Raw genomic sequence first — 11,383 nt, 5'->3', positions numbered from 1 at the left:
GGGATCATGTCAATGTTTGGGGTGATAGACTAGAGGGGGAGGAGGGGGAAGGCCTTTCTGGTATAGATTGGTCCGTTAGCTAGCCTTATCTTCCCACAAGACAAAACCGTTGCCTGATTTATTTGTTAGCTACCCATCGGGTTAAACCAAAGTCCTCATCGATGTCTGTAAGCCAACTCATCGGATAACCAGGAGTACGCGTGCATGTCCCTGTTGGAGTTTGTAGTCCGTCGTCACATCTGTTTATCCTAACAAAAAAACAGGAGCATGTTTTCCAGGACAATTTGGTCACAATGGGAACACACAACTCTTTTTTTTTTTTTGTTTTAATTTTTTGTGAGAAAGTTTGCTGTTCTCAGGCAATCGCCAAGAGGAATCCTTGTGACTTTCAGAAACCATCGTGGCAACAATTCAAAAATAGGATAGACAGCCAACGAGAGGCCCAGATGGGGAGCGCCCATCCACGTCCGTGAGGGGGTCAGCTAACCTTGTTGGCTTTTTGCGTCCCGCCGAGCAATTCATCCTCTTGACTAGCATTGGCTACTGACCAATCCATATTAATTTGGTTGGTGAGTCGGCAATAGCCTCTCAGGAGTCCACGTTGATTCAGTCCTTTCGCTGGCGTCGGCTTCATAACCAAGTCACGGTCCATTGTTGATTTGGTCTGTTAGCAACCACGAGCTTCCTGCCAAGCTGTAATCCGTACGATTTGATTGGTGAACAGACATGAACTTCTCGCCACGCCGCAATCCACGTTGATTCGGTCTGTTAGCTGGCATTAGCTTCCCACCAAGCCACAATCCATGTTGATTCAGTCTGTTGGCTAGCATTAGCTTCAAACTCCGTAGTCCGTGTGTCACGTGCGTCCGTCAGCCTCCCACTTTCAGCTCCAGAGACAAAAGTTACTGGTTGTTTGGCAGGTGGTGCCTTTCTCGGCCGGGGAAAGGTAGAGCTTGCCGTTGGCGCAGGCGCACAGCTCGTATACAGTCTGTTTGGTGTAGGTGGTACCTGCAGGCGCCCCCTCCAGGGGATCCACGGCACTACCAAGGGGAATGTTGCCCAGCCTGATCGTGTTGGCGTCTAGAAAGATCTGTGAACAAAAAACAGAGGAATGATTTAGAAAACTTTGATTTGCCATCCATAAAACATGAAAATGGATGACACAGAAGCTGATGTTACAGCTGTAGGGGACTGAGCTCACATGGACTGTCTAGGTACCTAAAATAATACACAAGCACACAGAAAGGGAGAAAACTATGTTTAAAGGAAACGGAGAAGAAAAAAAAAATACTGGGGTTGTTCGTTCAGAGGAAGAGAGAGCACATCGCTGTAGGCTATGACTATAGTCTCTGTGGTCGACTGGGGTTGTCATCAAGAAAGATCTACGGAGACAGAAAGGGGATTTCTATTTAGAACGGGTCTCTTTTGATGAAGAGGCAGAGTGGGAGTGAATGAGGCAGAGGGCAAGGTAGGTGAAGAGAGAAGCAAGGGAATCAGTGGGAGAGGAGTGAGGAAAAAAAACAGAGAGAGAGGCAGAGAGACACAAGGGGTAGAATGAAAACATACAGACTTGATGTAGTATCATACTTATCATAATGATATTTCCCCCATACTAATAAGTTTTAAAAACCTACCAAAGGGATTAGATGATACAACATATTTTAAAAGTCTGATTCATTTTTTTTGGGGGGGGATAATTCCCTAGAAACAAACGAATATATTCAAGAAAAAAAAAAAGAAGACATCATCCTCAAGATAAACAAGCAGCCAATTAGTCGTAACATAAAATAAGTATGAGAATAAAAAAGCAGAGTATGAAAAAAACATTTCTTATCTGCATAGACAAATCAAGTTATCGCTTTGATCAAATTTACAGCGTTTGGACTTCTGTGAGAGCACTCGATGACTTCATGTCATCAAAACATTGCAGAAAACTTGCAAATAGGTTTTCTGTAGTTATTATCTCTGCAACTTGTCCAGTTTCAGTCAGCAGGTCGAGGGGTTTGTGTTTTTGATTTGATGAATTTGACAGATGTGTGATAAGTTTTAAATCATCGAGAGACAAACCTGTATTAAAGGTCACATACTGAAGAGGCTGCTCCCACCTTAACATTGTAAAAACGAGGACAGACTGAAGGCAGATTGGTAGATTACCATCCCAGATGGTATGGATGGGGCTTTGATAAAATTCCATCAAATTTAAATCCAGAATCAAATCCACTTACTTAATATGAATCCTTTATTGAATCTTATATTGATGTGAGATGATGAACTGCATCGTTTCTCGAGGAAAGAGTCGCCGCTCTGTCTGTAATTCGGCAGAAACTGCACAGTCTGCTGGCGGTGTGGCGTTGGAGGACAATGTGTCCTGTCATTCACAAACAATTGTTTGCGAAATAATAAAACACCAAAGAGCACGGCAAGCAGATAAAAGACTCGAAACTTCATTTTAGCTGTTGAGGAAATAAAATTAATTAGCTCGAGCTCAGGGCCAGTTGAAAAAAACACAAGTTGCCACCAGCGTGTTTTCAATTGCTCCATCCCCTGGCCGGCCTCCTTCCCTCCCGACCCTTAATTCTCTCTGCCCTCAGACTGATACAAGCTGAGCTTCAAACGAGAATCATTACTCAATCTTAGTTTCTATTGACTGCTTATTTATTTACTCTTCGATGCTAAAGGAAGCCCAGCTTTTTTTTTCTGTGTCTCTCTCACATATTCTAACAGACCCCAAGGCTAGACGGTAATCTCAGCAGACATCTGTATCCCCATTATTCATGTTCTTCATTTCAGCAATGAGGAGAGGGGAAGTGAAAATGTGTGAGGAAAATAGCTATGAGTGCGAAAAGAGACGGGAAGAAGAGAGTGGAAAGGAGAGAGTCACATGAAAGGATGAGAGAAGGATGACAGAGAGAAAATGTCAAATCAGAAGCAGTTTGAAGAAGATGGTGAGAGAGAGAGAGATGCGATGAATGCAAGAAAAAGAAGAGAGGAATGAGGGATTCAGATACCCCAACAGTGAGGAACCAATTAGTATAACTAATGATTTCACATTGGCTGACGGGGCACATCTCGATCTATATAAACAACATCCACACATACAGTGTACACACACACACACACACACACACTCTCCATCTCTGCATGATGGAGCAGAGCAGAGGTGCTGCTCGTGTTGCCTTTAAATAGCTGTTTAGCTAAAAGCAATGAAACTATTAGACATTAACATGAAGACAAATAGACAGGTAACCAGAGCATTTAAAACAGACTGATGTAAACATAAGGATGATACCGTCCGTGTCATCCCAGCGGCCTTTACTCTGTGAGATGCTCAATCTCTGAACTCAGACTCCTTAATTATTGCTTTCCATTCTCCTCCAGAAGGCGGTGGTTTAAATATATCAGTGACGAGGCGTTTAGACGGTGCATTAAGTGCTGCATGGACAGATGTTATCTGATATAATTTTGTTGAACAGAAAAGTGTACTGTTAAAGCAATTATCAAATAAGAAGAGGATTTAAAAGAACAAAACAAAACAAAAACATTGTCTTTGTGCAGTAGTTAGAGCCTGTGAGACAAATGGGTGGACGTGTATTGTTTCACTCCCTTTGTACTGCAACCACAACAAAAGGTAACAAAAGAAGTAAAACACTACAGAGGGGTTTTTTTCATCTAAGATACACCAAGACATCTTCTTTGCACAGTCAAAAATAAAACAGACAAAAGAAGTATTAATTGTTTTGTACAACTGAGAAGGTTGACATCAGGCAAAGCTTGAAATCGAGGCCATTGAAGTGTAATACCCTCGGTGGCCAGTAGGCGGCGGCTCCAAATAATCTCAGGTTGCAACAACCTCCCATTTAAAAAGCATCAGCTTCTCTCATGAAAAGCTGAGTAAATTTTCTTTTCCACATTTCATTAGCTGCACTTACTCCTTCTGCTGGTGGTAATTCTGAAATATAAACTTTTAAATGGAGGCATGTTTGGGGGCCGTGACCGGCGTGACTGACGTGCCTGGTTGGAGTGAATGACAGGCTGTTTGGTTGAGGCAGGCCAGGTGAGTCACTCAGTGGTGAAGTCAGGTCTACTGCTCATTATTTTGATTCACTTGCAACATAATGACTATAATTTTGTTGTCATTTGTCAGTGGAGTAGGCAATGCAATTTTAATAGACACTTCTGCTGTTTGTTACCTTGTTTTAATGTTTTCAGCTCACCTTAATAACGACTTGTCTTTGGATAATCATAGACCCTCGAGGGATTCTGATGTCTAGTTGTTGTTTTTTTCACTAAGTACATGTTTATTTTCTTCATGGTTTCCACTTTTAATGTTAAGTTGAATGTGTATCATTCTCTTTGCACGCTAACTTACTGATGGTGATGGATGTGTCGGGTTTAAGTTGTCACTACTCGCTGGCGTTGACCATAAAGCCATTCTCTAGGCTTCAGTTCAGCTTGTTCATAAGTTCAGTGTTTATATACAGTCAGTGATTGACGTGTAGAGTAAAGGATGTTTGGATTCTGTTTTGTGAATTTTATACATACTGCATGTGCCCTGGAGGGAATTACCATCACCCAAACATGCATAAAGTACTGAAATCCCCCAACTTTCCTTATAATAAATAAATCCCATTCAAAGTGGCTTTAGTCTTAAAAGCCATATTAGCAGTTCTTGTTGGTGCCGGGGGCTGTAGGGTGGTGCAGTTGTTAGCACTGTTGCCTCGCAGCAAGAAGGTCGCCGGTTCGCGTCCCGGTGAGGACACCCGGGATCTTTCTGTGTGGAGTTTGCATGTTCTCCCCGTGCAGCGTGGGTTCTCTCCGGGTTCTCCGGCTTCCTCCCACACAGTCCAAAAACATGTTGAGGTTAATTGGTGATTCTAAATTGTCCGTAGGTGTGAATGTGAGTGTGCTTGGTTGTCTGTCTCTAAGTGTAGCCCTGTGATAGACTGGTGACCTGTCCAGGGTGTCTCCTGTCTTCACCCTGAGTCAGCTGGGATAGACTCCAGCCCCCCACGACCCCAGTGAGGATTAAGCGATGTATAGATAATGGATGGATGGATGGATGTTGGTGCCGGCTGCAATGGCCTCTCCTGACCTAATTAGCCCCCCTTTAGAAACCTCTAATACTTTCAGTGTGATGGATGAAAATATTTAAAGTTTAAAGTTTGTTTGGAACCTTTATGTAGAACTTTCTAATCAAGACAGACAACTACACAACCAAACTGGCGAGATCTGCAGCTTTAAAAGTGATTTAAATGAAAGAATCACAAATTAGACTAAAACATCTTTTTCTTTTGTTGACTAAAACAAGACCGAGATGAAACAAAACCAACATTAGACTGATGCTAATATTAAATAAAAATCTGCTGTCCAAATAAAAAAATTATTCAGAAAAAAAAAGGATTTGAAGTAAGACCAAAAAAAAGGGGGGGCAAGGGAACCTCTTTGAAGCACTTGGGCTGTGTTACCTCATTAGGCTGCCATGCCCATTGGATTTAATGAGACATGGTAACAATGACTAGAAGACACTTTAAGAGCCAGTGAAAAACGAATATGTGAACTTCTCTCCCCATGTGCCAAGCAAAAGAAAATACCACACTACATTTCTAAATGTCAAGGTATGCCTTTAACAGGTCCCTGGTGCACACCTGTCATCTTCCCTTTGGCTCCCCAATAAAAGCTGCCAGGGCTCAGTTATAGCCTTACAGGGGAAAAGACTCAGTCACGGTTGGCAACATAACCCAAATCTAATTCTAAAAGCCTGCTTGCCACAGCAAGGAAAACCTAAAATGAACTGGCACGGGGGGGATAAGGAGAAATGGGTGAACACATGTTAACGCGAGGAAATGCCGATGAAATTACTGTTTTTCTTCCGTAGCGGTATGGTAACAAACCGAGGGAGCAAGGGAGGGAGAGAATAAAATAAAGAAAGAGTAGGGATGGATGGGAAAGAAAACAAGAAGGGCTGGTAGAGGATGCCGATTACGGGATTGGAAAGAGAAGAAGGCGATTAGTAGGTATAGATGATGGCTTAGAAGGAGGGATGAGGCGATAAAGAGATCGATATGAAGGAGGTGAGAGGTGAGGTGAAGCTGGAAGACAGAAATGTATGGTTTCCATAGCAGGCCAGAAGGACAAAAGAAGAGAGGTGGCGGATGGACAGATGGATGGATGGATGGAAGGAGGGAAAGGAGCCAGAGGAAGGGGAGTGGAAGTCATTTGTTGTAGCTTAAGGTCGGATTAGTGCTGACATTCATCCCAAATGAAAGTGTCTGTAAGTATTAGGTCGGCCTGTTGTTAGCCGTACATGAGGGTCTGTACACGTAAATGTGTGTGTGTTGGAGAGCAAGCGTGTGTGTGTGTGAGGAAGGATGTGTCTGTGAATACACTCGTGTTTGTGACTAGATATGAAGAAGTGCTTTTGATTATGAGCGCGTTTTATCTTCATGGATTCATCGACATGCCTGCGTGTGTGCGTTTAATATGTAGTACGCTTTATGATTGCATCGTTTTTTGTTTTTTTTAATGTTCTCCTGTATCTCTCAACTGTGTGAGCAAAACAAAGAGTGAAACAGCTGTTTTTCTTCATACTGTAGGAGCTCTGTTTTTGTTCCGAGTGCAAAATGCTGTATCACACTAAAGAAGTGATATTTTGGTAGCAGAGAGGCGCCAATCCAGTGATGCACTGCAGTTGCATCAAAAACCAGAATCATTTCCCTGACAGCGTGGTGGAGGCTAAAAAAAACCATCATCCTAACAAATGTGGTACTTTACTGGTCGGTTTGTGATTCTTAAGAGGGTTGTACTGGGGAAATGTGATTCAGCAAATTGTGTCTACTGGGTTGAATATGCGTGTAGATACAGTTACAATCTAATACGAAAATAATCCATTTTTAATAATACGTAATGCTGAAATGCAAAACGAAATCATGTGATCAGTCGTGATCGGATATTTATGTGATATTCTTATTTGTTAATCGACAACAGTATATTGTGACAAATCTTTCGTATTAAAATCAATATTTTCTATGTATTCATCACCTCTCAATAAGTACCGAAATGTTAAATTCAACAGAAATGTCCTAAAAAAAATCAATCTAGAAGACATCAGGTATACTGGGTAACTTTTAGCTTCGTCCCCAAGGAGCATTTTTTCACTGAAATGCTGCTGACTGTTTATGTTTGGCTTTGGTTCTGAGGTCAGTGTTGCCCATAAATCCTTGTCTAAATTTGTTCTTTTCACCAACGCTACACAGGGACATGCCCTTGTAAACGGAACGGCCTCAATATGGGTTGATACCAACAACTGGGAGGAGTTTGGGTGTTTTACCAGTAGTTAGCTGATAATGTTGACTGCACTTTTTTATTTACTTTGAATTTGTTTTTGTTGTTGTTTGAGTTACACATTTTAGGACAAGTCTGACTTAATCAAACTAAACCAGACTTGAAACCAGACTACTAAAGTCCCATTGCAGGTTTGCCACAAAAACACCTACATGCGATTGTTAATTACCTTGTGCACTCAAAGCAATATGTACAATGCTGCTGGGTTCATGAACGCACAACCCTAAGTTTCTTTAAAACCTTTATGCAAGTGCAAAAAATCCACGGAATTCATATAAAGTGTGAGCACTTTTCTTTTTAAGACATCATTAGCGGCAGCCCACTACTCATGGATGTTCTGGGCCTATAATCACTTGTCTGGTGTCAAGTGATTGTAATGACCTCGACCCCTCCACTCAAATGTCAATCAAGACCATAATTACATAGAATATAAAAATAATTTAATAAAATATAAGTAACAATTGAAAGGTGGAGCTGGGGTCAGTAACTTCGCTGAGTTAACACACATGCTGAGGAGTCGGTTTCTGTGTGTAGCGCACTGTTAATGAAAATACAAAACTTTATAGGGTTTCTTGAGCAAGTCTTTTGAGGTGATACACAGATGGAATTTGAAAGAGTTTAAAAAGCCAAAGTGGTGAAGAACAATTCAAATCATATTTAAGAAATGGCACGTTTCGTTCAAAATCCTACCTACATTTCTGTGAATGTGAATGTGCAACATGTGGCAACAAGTACAAGGTGTTCCAGGACTGGTGTCACAAAAGATGTATTTCAAACCCAAACTACAAACTACTTCCCTTTCAGACCATCAACCAGCACGTCTACAAAGAGATCCTGCGGCGTTTGCTTGGTTCAGTGGGAGATATGTGGCAGGACAAGTCGTGGCTGCTTCACCATGACAACGCGCCTTCTCACAATGCATCCGAAGAACATCACCGCGCTGGAGCAACCTCCCTACTCACCCCACCTGGCTCTGTGGGGTTTGTTCTTCTTCCCCAAGCTCAAGCGGGTCATCAAGGGGACCCGTTTTGAAGACGTGGACGACATCAAGATGGTTGTGACGACGGAGCTGCAGGGGATCCTGGAAGAATCCTTCCAGTAGTGCATGGCGGCCTGAAGGCAGAGAAGGCTGGGGAACAGCGTTAGACTCCAGGGGGATTACTTCGAAAGGGGAAAACTTGTTGTTTGTAGTTTGGGTTGGAAATATATCTTTTGCGACACCAGTCCTGGAACTTGTCTGACACACCTTATAAGATCACAATTAGAAAAAAGTTATAGGCAGTGAACAAAATGTGTATTTTTATATAGAAAATATGTTATGTAATACAGCCCTCTGTGATAAAATCCTCAGACACTGTGCTGCAGAAATACTGCATTGGATATGTTCATGGTTTTTGAATGTGTGTGTGCCTCTGTGTGTTTTTAGCATAAATGCACAAGTCTGCGTGGGTGGCTGGGTATGTGCATACACTGTGAATGGATGTGTGTCTGTACCCATTTCCCTCCCAACAGCAGTTTAGCAAAGCACGTGACTCCGGCATCAAGGAGATGCGGAACATGCGGAGCGCGGCAATTATGGGGGGTCAAAACATTTTTCATGGATGATTTCCTTTGGCACAGCTAAGAAACACGGAAAAAGAGGGTGGGAGGCGAGTGAGCCGTGAGGGGAAGGCGGCAGTGAAAGGACAAGCTTTTCCCAGGATGAAAGGAGGAGGGAGGTGGAAGGAGGAGGACAGCGGAGGAGATAAGAGGGTTAAAGTGTCTTTGGGAAGAGATCAGGGGGAAGAACAAGTGCTCTGAGCGTGCTGAGGACTAGTTTAGGAAGAAAAAAAAGGATGTTATGAATGTGTTTAGGAGGAGACCTGGAGGAAAAGTGGGGGAGTTTAGTTTGAGAAGGACAATGGAGAAAGAAAGATGAAAAGGAAGGCTGGGAGGATGCAGAAATGCATTTTTTAAAAAAGGAACAAGATGACAAAAAGTCTGTTTACAAGCAGGAGTTATATTTTTCATGCATGACAAACAATGTCTTGTAGGTTTTTGGAAATGTTTGGTCACATTTTATTGGTACAAATGAATGCATGTGTTGAAACTGTGTCAAACTAAGATATAAATACATCTGCATATTAGAGGAGAATTATCTCAGGTTGATCAAACCTGTTAAAAAAATATCAAAAATTACTTTCACATTACTCATCCCTGTCCTCATCCGCCACCATCCATCTGATTAAAAGCTAACTGGCTCTTAACCGATATGTTGAAAATAATCACTGCCCGGTTTACTTCAAAGTTAGATTCCTCTTGGAGCTGTGGCATTTATATATTTAGAATTTTATATATTTATTTTGTGTGTCTGTGCGGAAGCAATCCCCGAGAGTGCGCGGATACAGTGTGTATAAATGCTAAATAGCTCAGACTGTCTACTTCAGCAGAGAAAATGTGAGCAGTGCGGCTGCCTCTTCATTCAAAATATAGGACACTTCGACTGACGCAACCTCGAATGTGGCGAGTTCGGGCAATCGTGACAAATTTAGGTTGAGTTTGTTAGATGCTTGTTAGTCGACAAATGTTGGAATGTCCTCACGGTCGGCTCTCGGCAAGAATGCGAAGAAACATATTTCCCAATGTCAAAATGTAACGATAGCTTTAAAGCCGACTGACCAGAAAATGAAATATACGAGAAAGTGTTGACTTTAGCGTCTTTGACTGAGAGGTTGTTGGAGGTGAGGACTGGAAGGGGAGAGGTGTGGCGAAAGTTGAAAGGACAATAACTGTGCTATTTCATCACACACACACACACACACACACACACACACACACACACACCGGATTCTGTCCACACAAACACACACAGTTCAACCTCTATGTTCATTTGGTCTTAGCTCACCTTGCCTCCCATTCTTCTTTTCTTCTCCTCTCTGCTCCCTCTGCACTTACACATGAAACACACACACACACACACACACATAGACACACTGCAACAACACAAATAGGTGGGAGGCTGTGAAGCTATCTGAGTGTATTACACAGACCATTAGGCTTGTTGAATGGACAGACGCTGGAATGGGAGCTGACAATGGACTAAATGACAGAAGCTGGAGAGAGACTGAGAGTGCGGTAACCCAGATGTAGCGGGGACATAAAGCAATATCAGTCTGCTCTACTGTACCACACACACACACACACACACACACACACACATACACACACATAGGGTGCAGGCACAGACGAATGCATTCACACAAACTTGTACAGGTAGACGAGAACAGAGACTCAAACGGTGGCGCGCATACATACCAACGACACATAGGAAGTGGTGGAACATATGCTGTGACAGACGGCAGCACAAATAAGAGACAGAGAGACACAAAAGCCCCCACACGCCGAAAGACCGAGACCGAGTTGCATCACGCTGACGGATCCGCAAATACACACACGCCTATGACGATCGCCTCGGGGAGTGTGAAGTGTAGGCTAATACATTTTCTGACATTAATCGCACCTTTTGAAAAGCATCCCCCTTCTCCCAGCTATTGGCAGGTATCTGTTAATCTGTTATCTCTCTTTTATAAAACGCACCCACATAGATGAAGACTTTCAAAGAGCTTGGAGTTGGATGATGAAAACAAGTTTTGGAAGTAAACAGGAAAGGCTCCAGAGACCGAGAGAGAGAAGGGGGCAGCTGTGAAAGTGTGCTCTGAGTTCACGCTGCGTGCATACATCCGCGCATACAAATGTACAGTAATTGCGCGTTTTCACGTGTCAGTGCATTTTTAGGCGTCGGAGTTGGCTCGCGTGCATGTTTTATGCATTTGCGTGTGACGGTAAGTCTCTGCGGGGTTTTATCTGTTTGCTTTGGTGTTCAATTTTGAGTGCTAATTTTGTGTATGATTTGCGTATATGTGTGTGTTTACATATTTGAGAGACTTTCACAGCATCAGTGTGTACGACAGGGACTTACCCCCTGCCAGCATTCTAATTCACTCACCATTCTGCCTTACCCGCAGGTAAAACAGCAAGCAGTAGGGGAAAAAAAAAAAAAAAA

The 11,383-nt window shown here is 42.6% G+C and overlaps 1 protein-coding gene across 1 annotated transcript in view; it reads right to left on the bottom strand.

Moving 5' to 3' along the window:
• Nucleotides 1-883: 883 nt before the first annotated feature.
• LOC103358336 (zeta-sarcoglycan) overlaps nt 884-11,383 on the bottom strand; it is a 169,547-nt gene continuing 159,047 nt past the window's right edge. The window contains exon 7 of the mRNA XM_008283262.1: nt 884-1,090. Coding sequence (XP_008281484.1) covers nt 884-1,090 — 207 coding nt within the window. The remainder of the gene's footprint in view (nt 1,091-11,383) is intronic.

Source organism: Stegastes partitus, unplaced genomic scaffold (genome assembly GCF_000690725.1).
Source record: "Stegastes partitus isolate 25-593 unplaced genomic scaffold, Stegastes_partitus-1.0.2 Scaffold304, whole genome shotgun sequence".
Taxonomy (NCBI): domain Eukaryota; kingdom Metazoa; phylum Chordata; class Actinopteri; family Pomacentridae; genus Stegastes; species Stegastes partitus.
This window is presented reverse-complemented; position numbering and strand designations above follow the sequence as displayed.